Source organism: Pipistrellus kuhlii, unplaced genomic scaffold, assembly GCF_014108245.1.
Source record: "Pipistrellus kuhlii isolate mPipKuh1 unplaced genomic scaffold, mPipKuh1.p scaffold_m20_p_47, whole genome shotgun sequence".
In the NCBI taxonomy this organism is placed as follows: Eukaryota; Metazoa; Chordata; class Mammalia; order Chiroptera; family Vespertilionidae; genus Pipistrellus; species Pipistrellus kuhlii.
Genome location: NW_023425548.1, coordinates 1,128,649 through 1,145,284, shown reverse-complemented (window position 1 = coordinate 1,145,284; position 16,636 = coordinate 1,128,649). Strand labels below are relative to the sequence as shown.

General features: G+C 58.3%; 1 protein-coding gene across 3 annotated transcripts in view; it reads right to left on the bottom strand.

The window, feature by feature from the left end:
• The window catches only part of PRKAG2 (protein kinase AMP-activated non-catalytic subunit gamma 2), a 197,239-nt gene extending 182,554 nt beyond the window's left edge, over window positions 1-14,685 (bottom strand). For 2 of the 3 annotated variants that reach the window (XM_036412637.2, XM_045572414.1), the window contains exon 1: window positions 14,324-14,680. In XM_036412637.2, coding sequence (XP_036268530.1) covers window positions 14,324-14,434 — 111 coding nt within the window. In that variant the 5' untranslated portion in view covers window positions 14,435-14,680. Of the gene's footprint in view, window positions 1-14,323 lie in introns of all 3 variants that reach the window. The other variant, XM_045572415.1, reaches the window with a different exon arrangement.
• Window positions 14,686-16,636: the final 1,951 nt, after the last annotated feature.

Genomic DNA, 16,636 nt, shown 5'->3' with positions numbered 1-16,636 from the left:
TCTCACAGCAGCCCTCAGGCAGGCATTCTCATTGCTCGTTTACAAACAAAGCAACTGGCTCGGCGATGCCAAGCTGCTCCTCTGGTGATAGAGGCGGTGGGCGGGCCCCCACTCCCCAAGGCCAGCTTGTTGTCCTGATCTTACCGGGAAGGGTCCTCAGGGGCAGCCAGGGGGAGAGGCCACGCCCACCCCGGATGGTCCCATCTCCCCGTCTGGATTTGAGGGGAAAATGAGAAGCCATCTTGCAGGGAAAGAACATGGAGTCTGGACACAACCACACCTGCTTCAGACGTGGCCCTCCCCCGCTGTGCACTGTGGGCAAGTCCCTCCGTCTACCTGCACCTCAGTTTCCCCAACTGTATACCTGGGGGTAATGTGAAAAAGGCAGAGTGGGCCAAGAGCTAAATGACAAAGAATGTGAAAGGGGCTGTCCGGAGCCAGGCATGGACACGGTGCCAGCCCACGGACATCTCGTGACTTCTTTCTGGGGGGACTCAGAGCCCGAGAAGCAGGCGGTCGGCCACGAGCACGGGGACAGTGCCCCATGGGAGCTCGCCCTGCCAGCGCCTCCTGGCCTGTGTGGCAGCCACAGGAGCAGAACTGGGTCGGAAGGCAGGTTTTTCAAGCTCGGTGAAGCCTGCTGCCACGGAACAAAGAATGGGAACAGATACAGGGCACGCAGACCAAAGAGGCAGGAAAGTGGGTGACAAGAGACGCTGCTGGTTTGCAGCCAGGAGTCTGAAATGCCGGTCTTTGAATTCAGCTTTACAGGAAAGCCGGTATTCCTTCAGGGAGTCCGAGTCAAACCACTACAATTTTTGGAAAGCAACTTTAGAAAAAGCCCTGCTCTCAGTTACTAGCAGCTAGGCGCTGATCGCTGCTGTTAAGGCATGTTCGCTGGGGGTGAAGGGTGGCAGGAAACAGGGCTATGGAGGTAAATCAGGGTCCTGGTGACATTCAAGACCTTCCTTCTCTTGCCATACGGCTCCCCGCTGCAGACCACAGAGCCTGGCACTGGGTGCACCTGGCACTGCCCAAGGGGGACCCCCCCAGCACTGGAGGTCCAAGAACAGACTTCAGACAGCACCTACAGTCAGCCCATCAGCGGTGGGAGGCAGACACCCTTGTCCCTCCCACACGGCCTCCAGCCTGTGGGGCACAGTGGGTGGGTGTGGGGCTTGGAGCCTGCAAGCTTTCCCACTGGTCCAGCCAGCGTGGCTCAGTGGTTGAGTGTTGAACTATGAACCAGGAGGTCACAGTTCGATTCCTGGTCACTCCCCAGTGTGGATCTCTCATCAGTGCTGTTTCTCTCTCCCTCTCTCTCTCTCTCTCTCTCTCTCCTCTCCTCTCCACTCCTCTCCTCTCCTCTCCTCTCCTCTCCTCTCCTCTCCTCTCCCTTCCTCTCTGAAATCAATAACAATATGTTTTAAAAAACATTTCCCACCTGGAGAAGGGGGCAATACTGGCACTGGCTCACAAGGCTCAAGTAAGCTGAGGCACGGGCATGCTCCAGGCATGCTCGTTCTGTGACTATTAGCTTTTTATTATTATTATTGGCCACCATTCCTCTTTCTCTCTCCTCAGGGATGACCTTGAGAATCATGTAACCCAAGTGCCACCTCGAGGAAGCTGTGCAAGGCAGGCACTATCGCTCCGCCCAGCCGTGACCTTCGTTTCCTGCCACTGGGAAGGGATGGCACCGAGGAGACTGGTGCCAGGCTGCCCACCCTCTGCAAGGACACAGCCCAGGCTGAGGACGGTGACCTTGCCCAAGGTCGGGGGCAGTCCTCACCTGGTGAACTGAGACCTCATCAGAGCCCAGCCTCTCCTCTACCTGCCCCTGCCCCCTTCCCTCCCAGGAGTCACCCACAGTCACCTGTGCGCCCATAAACCTCCCTCACCGTCCCCACCTCTTAGCCCGTGACCTGGGATAGGAAGGCAGGTGGAGCTATTGGCTTCCTGTCACTTTAAGAAACAGAGAGAGTGTTTTACATTAGCCTGTGCGCCTGGGGCCTCCTGCATTTCTGTAGTGTGATGCTATTTTCTCAGGAATGAACTAGCGGGGCTTGGTGGACATTTAAATACCCGCATCTCCCCCAACTTTGAAATTCTAAGAGACCCCTCCCCTCCTTCCCCCTCCTCGCTACTCGCAGGAAGGAGCGGAGACTTTGGTGCCTGGAAGTCCTGCCTCCTGGGGGTTCCAGATCATGACAACCAGCTGGCCCACTGATTCTGGAGGACCAGCACCCCTGGAACTCACTGTGGTCACTGTGGGCATCCAGTGGCCCCGGAGCTTCTAAAGGTGCTGAGGCTGGGTTTGACCTTCAGAACCAAAGGGAGGGGGAGCGCATGCTGGGAGGCCCTTTGTGTGGGAGGCGCTGGGCGCTCTGAGGAGGGGCTGATGCGGGAGGCTGGATTCAGGGGGGCCCAGCCTCTCCACCCCGAGGGTCCCCTTTCCTGCAAGCCTGGGGCACACGCAGGTCCAGCCATCCCGGCCTACATCGGCCAAGGGAAGTATTCAAACCTCTCAGGTACAGGAAGCTCGGGGAGCCAGGCCGGGGGTGGGGTGGGGGAAGCTGGACGCAGACAGAGCCAGGAAACCCAGGCCCCGAGGCAGCCGAGCACCAGGTCAGCAGTGGGGGCGGGGGCAGTCACCTCACCACCCGCCCAGGGAATGGTCCTCCGGGACCAACGGGAATGGTCCTTGGGAAGCAGTGGCCAAAGGCCGGGCCGGAGCTCACGTGGTGGGAACAGGTCCCACGTGAGACCACGACGGCCGCCATCCCCTCCAGGGCCGAGGAAGCAGAGCTACGCCCGTGGAGGGTGGGCCGCGGGGAGGAGTTTCCCTGGGGCTGGGACAGGAGAAGCATACCTTTGCACTCCATCTTCAAAGGGGTGTTCGGTCTAATTAAGGAGACAACTCTGAAGGACGATCCCAGTTCCAGAATGTTCCACGGGGTCAGCTGAGACCTTTGCTGTGATTGCTCCACAACCTCTCTCCCTCTGCCCTACCTGGCTTTCCTTCCTTCCCCGGACACTCAAGAGCCCAAACTACAAGCACAGAATCGTTGGAAAAGAATAATTTTGGGGTGAAGGTAACGAAGGTCATTTGATCATTACTAAACAAGGAATATGACCGAGTGTGTCCATTTGACTTTGGCCACATTTTATCGTAAACTCTAGGCCTGGGTGCCACGCCTGCAGAGCTCTGCTTTGGGTCTGACGTTGCCACAGCTAGAGAAGGAGGAGATGGACGGAGGACTGACAGTGCAGGCCTGGAGCCTGGTTCCCCGTGGAAAACACTCGGTGCTCCCTCACTGCTTCCCAGGGCCCTGGCTTTTGAGGCAGCAAAACCCAGAACTGCTTGGAAGTCGTTTTCTGTCAGGCCTGGCCCGAGGGGCAGTGTTCCCGGCAGAGAGCCGGGCGGGCCAGGCAGACGGGGCTGTGGCTCCCCAGAGCCTTCCCTTACCCATGGCCATGGCTGCCCACTGTCAGAGGGGGTCTCCCTCTTCCCGACATTCCTCCAAGAGAATTCCCAAGATTTCCTCCCTGCTTTGCCACTGGCCAGTCATGGCACCTCGGACAGGTCACTGAACCTCTCGAGGCTGCACGCCCAGCGTGAAGTGGCCCAGACTGGCCTCCACCCTCTGGCCCCTGCTGCACCTGGCGGGGCGGCCATCTGGCCGAATTGCTCCCTCAGACCAATTTGGGGCCACTGACCAGCATTTTCCTGTCTTTGAGCCGAGAATATTCTATTACCTGTGCCCCAAGGTCATTTTGGAAATCTCAAAATACACTTAACAAGCAAAGAGGAGCGGTGAAGGTGAGTGTCAGAGGGCAAGCCTCTCCTCTGACACTCGTCTTCGGGGATGAGACTGGAGGAGGTCAGTGGTGTCCAGCTCGAAGGACCGGCTCCTCAGTGCAGCTGCTCGTCGCACACTTCTCCCCTCGCCCTCACTCATGGGCTCTCAGAGGCCCGCTGCCCTGAGAAAGCTCCGTTTCCACACAGTCAGGTGCTTGACTGTCAGAGACCTCACCTCAGAGTGCAATCCTCACATATATTTGTATGCATAAAAATGTAAAACATACTACAAACAGTACACACTGCTGTGTGTTAATTATGTCATTATGCATTACTTATAGAATAAACTAATTATTAAGTAGCACTGATTATACAATTTTAGAGGCTCGGTGCATGAATTTGTGCACGTATGGGATCTGCCAGCCCACCCTGATTGGGGCCGATTAGGCCAGGCCAGCCAGGGGGAGGTGCCCCCGATTGGGGTGGGGGGATGACTGGAGGTGGGGCCAGCCAGGGGGAGGGGCCATGGGTTGTTGGCAGGCCGGCCCTGCCCCTGGTTGAACTGCCAGGCGAATTGTCAGTCGAACTCTTAGTTGAGGGAATAATTTGCATATCAGCCTTTTATTATATAGGATGTTCACCTGTATATGACCTTAATGTATGAATTATATTATAACCAAGTCATATGTTCATAGATTATAATTATACTAGAGGCCCAGTGCACGAAAATCATACACTGGGGGGAGGAAGTCCCTCAGCCCAGCCCCTCACAGTCCTGGAGCCCTCAGGTGACATCCGACTGCCACCACTGCCACTCAGGCCTCTGGCTGAGCAGCGCGCCCCCTGTGGGAGCAAACTGACCACCAGGGGGCAGCTCCTGCGTTGAGTGTCTGCCCCCTGGTAGTCAGTGTGCATCACAGCAACCGGTCATTCTGCTGTTCGGTCTATTTGCATATTAGCCTTTTATTATATAGCATATTAATATTATACAAAATAATTATAAAAAATGCAATTAACATATTGGTTATCACATGTATTCTCACATATTAATTCTTATATATTCTATATACATTTGAGAAAGAATAAATATTATTTCAAGTCACTACATTTGGGATGCTTTGAGAGCAGCAAAGTGAACTGATGTGTGTCATGTGCCCCAGGTCCCTCTGGAGACTTTAAACCTTGTGAGGGCACAGGCCATGCCAGCGGTCACAGTTATACCCTCTGAGCCTCGAACGGCGCCTGGCACACACAGGCTTTCGGTAACTACACTAACTCGGTAAGAAACAGCTCTACAATTCTGGTTGGAAAAACTGACATAAGATTTCTGGATTCCTGGCTTAGTGTTTGTCCTAATATTCAGTTATTTAAAAAACAAAAAACAAAAATTAAAAAGAACTAGAGACTAAGACCTATGAAATTATAGAAGATAGATTATTTACTTTGGAGACGAGAAGATTAAAGAAAAGCCTTTAATGACCTTCATCTAAAAAGGAACTAAGAGTCTGGAGATCTGGTCAACCCCAAGGGCAAATAGCTTGCCAGGCCCGGTATTTCATCCTTCGTGTGCCCATCCTGTGGGCGAGAACTGCCTACCCAGCAGTCCTGCCTCCCATTTTCAGGCTGCCAGGACCAGTCCTGGGCCATCAAAAGCCTGCGGCTGGGGCTGGGCCAAGCAGAGCCATCAAAAACCCAATTATGGGTTTCAAAACACAACAGAGAGTCATGTTGGCAGGTTGGGCTGGAATGGCTAAGATTGTAAATGGCCTATGCTTCTTACTCTAAGGTAAGAATAATGACATTGATACCGACAGCAATGCTATCTCACAGGGTCATTTCAGAGACAAAGAGAAGCAGCAGCTCATATGAAAGTAGACGCCTGGCACATAGCAAGTGCTCCACCAACATTAGCTCAGTCTGCTGACAACCAGACCATCCCAGGTGATACCTGATAATCAATCATATAGGTCAGTCACAGCCACCAAACTACCCACTGTGCAGCGTCTGAATTTTGAGGAGGGAGAGCTCTCTGGGGTGCTTGCTGTACAATACGCTATGAGCAAGAAGTGGCCCTGGTAAGACAGCTCCAGCCCCGGCCCACAGGCTGTCAGTGTGGCCGCTGCCGGGAGGCGGGCTGCAGGTAGGTGGAAGGTTGCCACGTTAACTCAACAAACAAGTGTCTTCCTGGAAGATGCCTGCCGGTCTCCAGGATGCAGCACAGGGAGCTGAGCTGGGCTCCCTCTCCCCGCCTCTCCACCCCTCGCCCTGGCACTGACGGTTATAAACATTCGGGGCGATGGTTATGCCCAGGGATGAGCAGGTCCAAGAGGAGGTGCTCGAACAAGCAGAGAAGCCTGGGTCCTGGAGCTGCCACACCAGCCTCCTCTCATCAAAGCTCAGTTTCCTCCCAGCCCCCGCCCCAGCCCCTGGGATTTCCAGCAGGAAGGGGTGTGTGTGTTGGGCGGGAATAAAAGAGGAGGATATAATGGGAGACCTGAATCTTGGGTGAAAATGCAGCCATGAACTGTAGGCAGGGGAATGCATGCCGGCCCCCTTGGCCCCACCTCGGGCAGAACGTAGCCTGTAGGTATTTGCTATCCCACCTGTGCTTTGTAGGCAAAGACCCTGTTGTATTAGGTCCTGGGACAAACAGTGTGGTTTAAACCACAGAAATGTGACTTGCATAGGGGCCCAGATCAAGGTGTCCGCAGGGCTGTGCCCCGGAAAGCCCCCGGGGAGGCCCTCCCTGCCTCCTCCGCTGCTGGAGGCACAGGGGCTCCTGGGCCTGTGGCAGCTCCTCCCTTCTCTGCCTCCGTCTTCACGGACCTTCCCTCGGTGTCTCCGTCCACGTTCCCCTCTTTTAGGGCCAGTTCTACTGGTGGGCGCTCAGCCTGCCCTCCCTCCAACGTCGCAAAGACCCCCTTTCCAAGGGGGACACATTCTCAGGCACAAAGGCCAGCACTTTAACATGCCTTTTTGGGACATAATTCAAGCCGTAACCCTGTTCATCTTTGTACCTTCAACACGCAGCACTGGGCCTGGGAAACGGGCGTAAAGGAGGTGACTGGTTTCCAGTCCCAGCTCTGACCCTGCCTGCTCCCAAGCACGGTGCTTAGCAATTCAGCTCCATTTCTTTACAAAGGGAAGCTGGTGCCTCGCTGTCTAACAGTCTCCCCTGGCGCTGGTGCATCCTTTCTCCTCCATCCCTCCCCCCACCCCTGCCTGCCCCACCCCGCCCCCCAGCACAAACCGAGGTCACTCAGCCCTCAGCCCTGAGAAAAGGGCGTCCCAGCCGGCTCCCCGGCTCTCCTCCTCTCCTCGCAGCTGCCAGAGCTGCCGCTCTCCCCACGGCGGTCCGGCCTCTGCCTCGTGAATAAAGGCTGGACTCCTGAGGTTTCCAAGAGCAAATTGGTCTTTGTTGAACACTCATCAGGAACTCTGTGCCAGGTCAGAGTATATCAAAACACCCAGGCCCTGGCAGGAGCCCGGATGGTATCTGATTGGTCCGTGACAAGCCGGGAGTTGGCAGAGAAGGGCTTCCTGTCAACAGGAAGGAAAGGACGGAGATCAAATTATTCTCAAAGTCCATGAGGAAGAAAGAGATGAGATTGGATTAACCATTCCAGCGCAGGGCGGAATCCGCGGCGGTGGGGCTCCCTCCTCCAGGGGAGCGTGGCCGGGACAGTGGACATTTCCTCTGTCCAGCGGCACCCTGTGCGGGGGCTCCTAGTTCCCCGGCTCAGCCTCAGACACAGCCTCCCTGCCCCGGGCCCTCGGCCCTGCTCACAGAGGGTCATGGACAATCAACAGAGCAACTTAGAGGCTGTTTCCCCTCGGCTGCTCCCTTCAGGGGCCTTTGTTTGCTCCACGTTTTAAAAGATGTTGACTACACTTGGACTTTTGGTTCGGTTTCATGGGGTTATCATGACGGGCTGGTCCGCTGTCTTGCACGAAGTGGGAGACACGGGTGTTAAATGAGCTCTCACACTCAGTGGCCTATCAAAGGGAGAGTGGAGGGAGGTGAGTGGGGGGAAAGGAGTCAGATCCTAACCCCAGAGAACAGAACTGTCCCCATAAAAGTGACATGGTGCCCAGGAACGGACTGGCACTGGCAGCGAGCTGAGTACATCAAAACAGGAAAAGCAAAAGAAAATAAGCAGTCGAGAGAAACAGCATCATTTAAGAGCACAATGGCTTCAGAGGATGCTAACAGATTTAGTTCCGTGAATGGGGCCAGGTGAGAAGTGACCTGGGCAGGGAAGGGGCACCGCCAAGGGAAGAATGCATCCGGTTCTTGCTTTGGTCAGCCTGCGTAGTGCAGGCCAACGGTAGCAGTGTCCTAGGTTCTACCAGTCAGGGGCAGCTCAGAGAAACAGGCAGACAGAGAGACTGGCCAAGCCCTGGGAACCCCGATAAGCTGGTGACGTGTGCAAAGATGCAAGACTGAACCCACAAACCACATTGGGCTGCTGCGTCTCTCTGTTCCCTCGTAGGAGAGAAGTCCGTTGGCGAGAGTTACCCCGGATGTCATAGCTGCGTTGGGCATTAGAACACCGCGCAGTACTCAGAGTTGATCCACGGACCCTGCCCGCTTTGCATGGAGAACCTTCCTATATCCGTTCTCCCCCTGCCCGGCCCTCTGCAGGTCCAGTGCTGAACCAGCTTAACTGGCATTCAACCAACACCCAATGGGAGCCCACTCCCCCGCTGCCCAGTTGTGTGCTGTGGAGGGGCATCCAGGTCTTGTCTACACACCATGAAGCCACAGGACAATTGTGGGGGCTCCGTCACTGAGTAGTTTGACTCCTGAACTTCTGGATCCCATATTCTGGGCCCTATAAGAGCCTATGCTTAGGGCACCTGAGATGCACTAAGCCACTAAGATGCTGAGTCAAGAAATATTCCAGTGTGACCTACCAGGCTGGGGCCACTGGGCTACCTGGCTGGGGCTGGTCTGGGAGTGCCTTGACTCAAAAGCCAGAAACATCCGACCTGTCTCTTCTCACTGACAGCTAATAAAGTACAGATGACAGGTAGGTAGACAGATGTTTAGACAGGTAGATAGATGGATGATGAATGGATAGATGGATGGATAGGGAGGGAGGGGAGGAGAGAAGGAGGGAGGAAGGGAGTGAGGGAAAGAAAGAAAAGACTCATGGGGGCAGAAGAAATGGATTAGTATTAGCAGTGGGAAAGTTGGAAACCAATTGTTTTCAGCCCCAAAGGCATAAAAATCACCTGGAGAACTTGTCAGAAACACAGACCTGAGTTCCGCTCCTCAGAGATTCTGATTCAGCAGATATAGGATTTCATTTTTTTAAATCCTCACCCAAGGAGTGAATATATTTTCTCCCACTGATTTCAGAGATAATGGAAGGGAGGGCGAGGGGAAGTGGTTAGGCTGACACTCTAACCACTGAGCAATACCAGCCCGGACGGATTTCATATTTAAACATGGTTCTACATAAGCTGGTTCAGGAACCACTGTCTGAAAAGCACTGCCTCAACCCTAACCCAGGGGACGGCAAACTCATTAGTCAATAGAGCCAGATATCAACAGGACAACAACTGAAATTCCTTCTGAGAGCCAAATTTTTTAAAACTTAAACTTCTAACACCACTTCTTCAAAATAGACTTGCCCGGGTTGTGGTATTTTGTGGAAGAGCCACACTCAAAGGGCCAAAGAGCTGCGTGTGGCTCGAGAGCCGCAGTTTGCCTACCACAGCCAACAAATCTTGCTCAAGGTGTGGTACACACCAATCAAGGGCAAGGCCAAGGTCAAAACTGACACTCCCACCTGTGCTGCATGGTGCCCCATTTCCCTCCCCAGAGGCGTCAGTCAGAGTGTTGGGTGAGCATCTGGTCCCCCAGCCCCTGGAACAGAGGGGCAGCTCCTGTTCCACCCCCCCCCCCCGGCCACGCCTCCTACTCCAGCGAGTGCCCCAGCCAGGGTGGTAATGGGCGAAGGCCCACCCATCACCAGCGGGGAGTGCTCGGCTTCCCTCTGGGCACAGCGCTTGGGACAGGCCTGCAGCTTGGGGCAGTGTCTCCACAGCCCTGTGTGACCAGCGGCTGTCCCGGCTATTTTTGGTTTGTCTCCAGTGGCTGTGAAGGATTTCGCCAGCACCCCTCCCGAGAGGCCGGGGACATGTGTGGTAACACTCAGTGTCATCAGAAAACACCGGCCCCTGGCTGGGTCCCCACTGGCTCTGTGTGGGTCCCCACTGGCTCTCCGGCGCCCTCTCTTCCCCTTCTGTCACCTGCTCTGTCCTTGGCTTGCAAACTGTTCCAAAGATCCACACATGCAGGTCAGCCATACCAATAACACATGCCTGAGGTGTACAGACTTCGGAGTGCAGAGGGAAGCTGCTTTTTCTCGGATGAAAAGGGAGAAAGGGCAGGCCTGTTCCCAGCAATGCTTCCCTCGGAGAATCCTGGCAGAAGGCCACACACAGCCAGGAGTTATTTCCCTCCCCTCACTCCTCCGCCTACTTCCCATTAGCAATGGAGGCTAGGAGAGCAGAGCTAAGGCAAGATGCCAACTCAGCTGCCAGGACCCTCTAACCACTGCACCTACCTGGCTACTTTTAAAGGCCCAGCGACCCCAGAAACCTGCCCCCAGTCTTTCCCCTGCCTCTCCTCTCTCTCACACCTTCTCTTTCCCCTGCCAAGACCCCAGGAGGATTTTCCCTAAAAGATGCTCAGGAAGAGCCTAAAATCAAGCAAAGGCTGCATCCTCCATCTGGCCATGGGCCGTCCTCCCATCAATCAGATTCAGTTTATGGATTACTTTACTGAGCCATTCCAGGTCTCCCTGCCCGCGGGAGCCCGTGGGCCCGAGGGCGTCTCCTGAAATGAGCTCTTCCACGCTGCTGTCTCACGCAGGCAGGCGCTACTGGAAGGAGGCAGGGAGAGAGGGTTCAGGACAGTCAGAGCCTGGATTGGAGGTCAGCAGTGATGCCAACACCCTAGGTCATGGCTGTGTGCATTCCCAGGACACGAGGGTGCACACAGGGCCGACTGTGTCCAAAAAGGATTCAGTCCAACTCAGTGAGGGGACAGGCAGCTCGGACTGGAGGCCCCAGGAGGCCTCGTAATGATGAGTGCCCTTGGACACGACAAACACCCACCCACAGGCCTGCCACAGGCCTAGATGGAGGACACGGGAGAGGCTGTGGAGCCGTCCCTCAGGAGCCCCTCCTCAGAATCCCCAGTGTCCCTGACATGGCATTCGCTGGCCCCAGTGACCACCTGGTGGAGGGGAAGGAGGAAGTGGATGTAACTCCCTCCGATTTGCTGCCATCGGCTCAAGTCCACCGTGGCTGTGACTGAACTCACCCTTCTCCCCCAAGAACCGGCTCCTTGTACCAAATACCTTAAAACCCAACGTCAAACCCGAGGTCAACCCAATTCCCATCTCCCCTGCCAGTCACCACGCCCCGAGGCTCACCCAGTCTTTCTTCTACATCTCACACCTCCCTCCGTTCATTCCCTCCGGTATTACTGCAGTTCAGCCCCTCAGAGCTCACCTCTGATTTTTACCAGGGAGTTTGCCTGTTTCCCGGCCATCAGCCTCTCTTTCCACGACTTCGCCTGGCACGCTGCTACCAGGCTGTCTCATTAGGCACGGCTTTTATCACCTTCAACTGCTCTTAGTTAAGGTTCCCGCCAAGGCAGACAGCAAGACGCTTAGGTTCATTCCTTTATCCCACGGCGGCGGGGAAGTGAGCAGGGGAGCCTGCAAGGCGCACGGAGGAAGGGACTGCCACTGTGGGCACCTGGCTGGGCCCTGTGGGCAGGGGAGCTGCCAGAACGCCCACCTGCATGCCCCCTGGCGGAGGCCTGCCCCTCAGAGCATACTCCCGCCCCCAGCAGCCCCGCCCCCTGCAGCGCCCAGAGGACCTCTCCGGCCGGGGGGACAGCGGAGGGCTGTGGAGCTGTCCAGCAAGGCTGCTGTGGACTCTGGGTGGTGGGCCATGGGCACGCCGGGCAGGCGTCAGCAGCACCTCCCTCCCCTGCTCGGCGTCTGCGGGAGTGAGTCCTCCCTCCTGGGCCTGCCTTCCGGGGAGGGCTGCAGGGTGCCCGGGTAAACTGCCCACCCGCCCACCTCTGTCAGCTAACAACGGACAGTATAAGTTACCTCGAATGGTGCACTCACCTCCTAAAAAGTTGTTCATTGTGTAGCTACGATTCTACTTTAACTGGACGCTTGGCATTTTTATTTGCTAAATCTGGCAACCCCACTTCCAGGCCCTCCTTGAGCTGGCCTCAGTCCCTCTCTGATTTCTCTGAATCTGAAACCCTTCCCCCCATGCTAAGGGGCTCTTCGCTGCACCTGGAAGCAGTCAGCCAGCCCCCGAGCCCATGGGGTGCTCAAGCTGGTTCCCTATCGGGAGTAGTCCCTGGCTTCTCCCATGTGTCTCCTCCTGCCACCATCTCTGGGTCTAATCTCTCTCACCTCACTCTGCCCTCCCCGCTGACTGCAGGTACTGCCTACACCTGGGGTCATCTGCAAGCATCCATCTTAGTTTCTGTTAGATCGTAATGCTCACCCAGCTCAACACGATGATCAAAATCCCCCTGGTCCCATCAGCAGACGCAAGCCCTGGGGGGGGGGGGGGGGGTTGAGGACAGAGCCCTCCTGTTCGCCCCTGGATCTCACAGAGCATGGACATGAGCCCTGCAACAACTGAGTGAGTGGTACTTTGGGTCAGGGCTGGCTCGTGTCAAGAACATTGTCTAAAGTAGCCAAAGTCATTGCCAGTAGCAGGAAAGGTGGCCAGAGTACCCCAACTATATGGCGGCTTTTCCACATTCACTGCCTTTCCTCTCAGTCCCTTTCCGGGTCTGGATTTTGTCCGTCACCCCAACCCCCACCCCCAGCGCCCAGGCACATATTCCAGGCCGCACTTGGGATGGGTCCCGCCATCAGCCTCAGCACAACATGGCCTGTCCGGTGAGCAGTGTCAGTTCTGCTCTCCTCCCCTCCCAAGTCAAGTGATCTAATGCGGATGCAATCGCTAGACGTTTATATAACACTTGACATTTGTAAGCGCTTTCCCATGAATTATTTCATTGGAGCATCACTGTAATGTAGGCAACGAATTATCTCTGTGTGACACCGAGTGGTTAAGGGGCTCTGGGAAGGTTTGTAGCACTAATGTGTAACTTTTCACTTACAAAGATGTGGTAAAGATGTTTTTGCATTAGCAACGTACACAGAGTGTTTCATTTCCAAATAGAATGCTTATGAAAAGGAATGCTTATTTGTGCATATTTGAGGTCACACGACAGTCCGGGGTCCAGTCACCTGCTCAGGGAGCCTCCCCCGGCAGGGAGGACTGGCCGCCTCATCTCACTTCAAGCTGCTCCCCAAATCCGGGTCAGATGTCTGGGGTCAGCGCCCCGGACTCTACTCTCCCTCATCCAAGCGTTTTGTACACAGAGACCTGAAAGGAGCTGTGCTCAACAAACTCCGGAGGAAAGTACCTAATGGGGTTCGCAGGGGAAAGTGGGTGCCGGCCACACCCCAGCCCCGCCCTGTCGCTGTCAGGAAAGGTTGTCCGCAATCAAGTGGCAGAGGCAGCTCACTGCGCACTCACCCAGAGCCCAAGACCTGCCACTGGACTGAAAACAACATTGCATTCTCCCTGGAGCCCCGCGCTGTGTGTGCACACTCACTCACTGTGGTGGCGCTGGGCGTGACCCAGCTGGAGGTTTCCACCCCCGGATTCCCCTTGGGGAGGCTGGGCAGGCCTGCGGGGGGCTGGGGAGGAGTGAGGAGGGCAAGCGACCGCGGATACCTAGGCAGGCAGACCTGGGGGGCGGGAAAGGCGGGGAGGCGCACACCCCAACCGCCTTCCCTTCTGCTGGGCAAAGTCAAGCCGCAGCCTGATCGAAGTCGCCAAAGTCCGGGCTGGGCTGCCCGCGTGGCCGGGGCTGAGGCGCACGCTTTAGGAATCGCTGAACCCCCAAAGGCCGAATGTGCTGGAGGAGAGGGCTGGCGAAGGGAATGGCTGCAGAGAAGGTCCCTGCACCCCGCCCAGAGACACGCAGAGGGAAATTGGGGAGGAAAGAGGTCCCTTTGAGGGCGCAGCCACACAGCACCCCGCTCCCCCGCGCTGTCCCCACCCACTGCCCCTCCCCGCCGTCCCCGCGTCCGCGCCCGGCTCCGCCTCCCGGAGCGCAGTCCACACCGTCCTTCCCCGACAAAACAACACCGCGCACCCCTCCCGCCCCGCGGAGCGAGGCTACGCCCAGCCCGCCGGCCGGCCCGGAGCCGCTCCGTCCTCCGCCCCCGCCCCGCACGCCCGGCGAGCCCGGCTGCACCGGGAGAGACAGAGCCGATCGGGGCCCCGCTCCCCCCGCCGGCGGCCGGAGGGTGGGAGGGCCCGGGGTGGGGGGGACCGGACGGGAGGGCCCCGGGGGACGGGAGGGGCCCGGGGCGGGGGGGGGGGGCGGGCGGGGCACGCACGGCGCCGCGGCCTGTTAACCACTTCGTGGCCGGGACGCGGACTCACCGGGATGAGCACCCGCAGCGAGCGCCTCTTCGGGCCGGGGTTCCTCCTGCCGCTGCCGCCCGGGCTGGGCACATCCTTCTTCTTCTTGGCGTCCATGGCCGCGCTTCCCATAACTTTACCCACAAGTTAATCCCGGGCGCCTCGCTCCCGGAGCACGGTCCTCTCCCGCCCAGCCCGGGCCTGCCGGCGGCCTCGGGCTGCGCGCCCGTCACCACCGTCCTCCCCCGGAGACCCGCGCGGGGCCGGCGCGGAGGGCGGGGGAGCAGGTACCGCCGCCGCCGCGGAGGGACGGCGGAGCGCCGGGCCGGTTCCTCTTCCTCCCGCGGGCTCCGCAGGCGCCGGGTCGCAGCCACGCCGTCCGGTGCCGGTCTCTCCCGCGTGGCGCGTGGCGCGCGTCTCCAGCCGGAGACAAAGTTTTCTTCCTTTTGCAAAGGGAGCAGCGCTGCCACCCGGCTCCGCCCACCGGTCCCAGAGGCGGTGCAGGGCAGGTGCACTGACCCCGCGCTCTGGCAGCGCGCGCCTCGGCCCGCGTCCCGTGGGGACTCCGGCGAGGGTGCGAGTGTGTGCGAACTTGACCCTGGGCCGCGGCACACCGGCCGGAGCCGGAGCCCGGAGCCCGGAGCGGGCGTCCCCCGGCGCTGGGCGGGGGGAGGGGAGAGGAGGCGCAGACGCGGCGGTCGCGTGGGGCTCGGGCTCGGTGGCGAGCACAGGCTGCGGTGCCGGCCCTGCGGGCAGAGGAGCCGCGGGCCCGGGGCGGGGAGGGGCGGGGGCGGCGGACGGCGGGCACCAACAGGAAGTGCGCGCCATGCGCTCCGGCGCTGCCCCCGCGCCCGCCGCGTGCCAGGCGGGTACGGGCTCCCTCCACCGCGCCCGGGCCGCGGGTCCCGCTGCTTTCGGCCGGGGCGGCGGCCCGGGCGTGCGGTCCGGCGTCTGTACCGGCGCCGGAGCCCCCGGGCCCACGCCCTGGGTCCGCAGACCAGCCGCAGCGGAAGCGCCGACCCCGGTGGGTGCGCATCGCGGCGGCGCGGGCGGCGGGTTCCCGGGCTGCGCCCCCAGCTGACACCCCCCCCCCCCCACGCCTGCTCTCTCCAGCGGCCTGGACACGCGGGGTCCCCAGCTTGCGGCCAGAAGCGGGTGCGGAGGTCCCCACGCGCCGCCGCGGTCCTGGAGAGCCCCCGCCTCCCATGCTGCCCGCCGGGCCGGGGCCGCGGGGTTCGCACCCCGCACCCCGCAGGGCGCGACCTCGGCCCGGCTGGAAGCGCTGGTGCTGAGGACCAGGGCCCCCAAAGTCTCTCCAGCGCCCCGAATGCTGACGTCAGCCTGCTGTGCCCCGTCATCAGTCAGGCGGGAGGCGGCCGGAGAAAACACAGGTCGCTCTGGGAGCGCCAGGGCGATCAGTGAGGGACACCCTCAGGTGGCTCCCCCGCCCCCGCCGCCAGGGCACCCCGTTCCAGCCATCTTTCCAGCCGTCCTTCCTACCCCAGGTCCCAGCGTCTAGTTGGGTGGCTCCTGGTGGCTCACAGGGGCGGGTGCAGGTGGGTTTGTCCTCCTCCGGCCCTGCTCTCCAAACCCTGAGCGAAGCCAGGCCAGGAACGCCGGGTCTGAGCGAAGCCTGGTGACAGAAGTCCCATGCTCTGGAGAAGGGGCGTCTGGGTGCAGGAACCGGGTGGCCTGTGGCCCCTAGCTGTGGAATTCCTGCTTTGAGTTTTTTCTGTATTTTATTATTATTTTATTATTATTATTATTTTTATTTATTTATTATTTTTTTTAAGGAAGGGATATATGCACCCTATGCTATGACGTTTTTCTGACTGCCTGTGTGTTGGGCGGGGGTGGGCGGCGGGAGGGGGGGGCGACAGGCCGCATTATTCCATTAGATGCTGGGAGCGCGGCTTAGGAGCAGACAGGGGCTGGCCTTGAGCCTGAGCGTGGGGCTTAGAGGAGGGACGGAGCCCACCTTCACTCAGCATTAAACTGTCGTTAAGGTTCATGGCTTCAGCTAGGAAGTTTAGTCCTGGTCACAGTGGTGATGTGCCAGGTGTGCGTTTCCCAGCAATGGATGCGAACAGGTTTTGAAAGGAAAGAGGGGCACAAGTCACGGATTCAGGAGGAGCCCCTGGGAAGGGTCCCTGGGGGAGGGCTCAGAGGCAGGCAGTTTGTTTTCCTACTGCCCCCTTGCCCAGGGCCCGTCAGGCCTGGTGGGAGGGGTGGGCCTGGCAATTGTTATAATGCGTACTTTGTCAGCTGACTTGTGTAAATGTGCTCATGCATTCATTAATAAAACTAATTTGTTCTCTGAGTTTATTTTGTTGG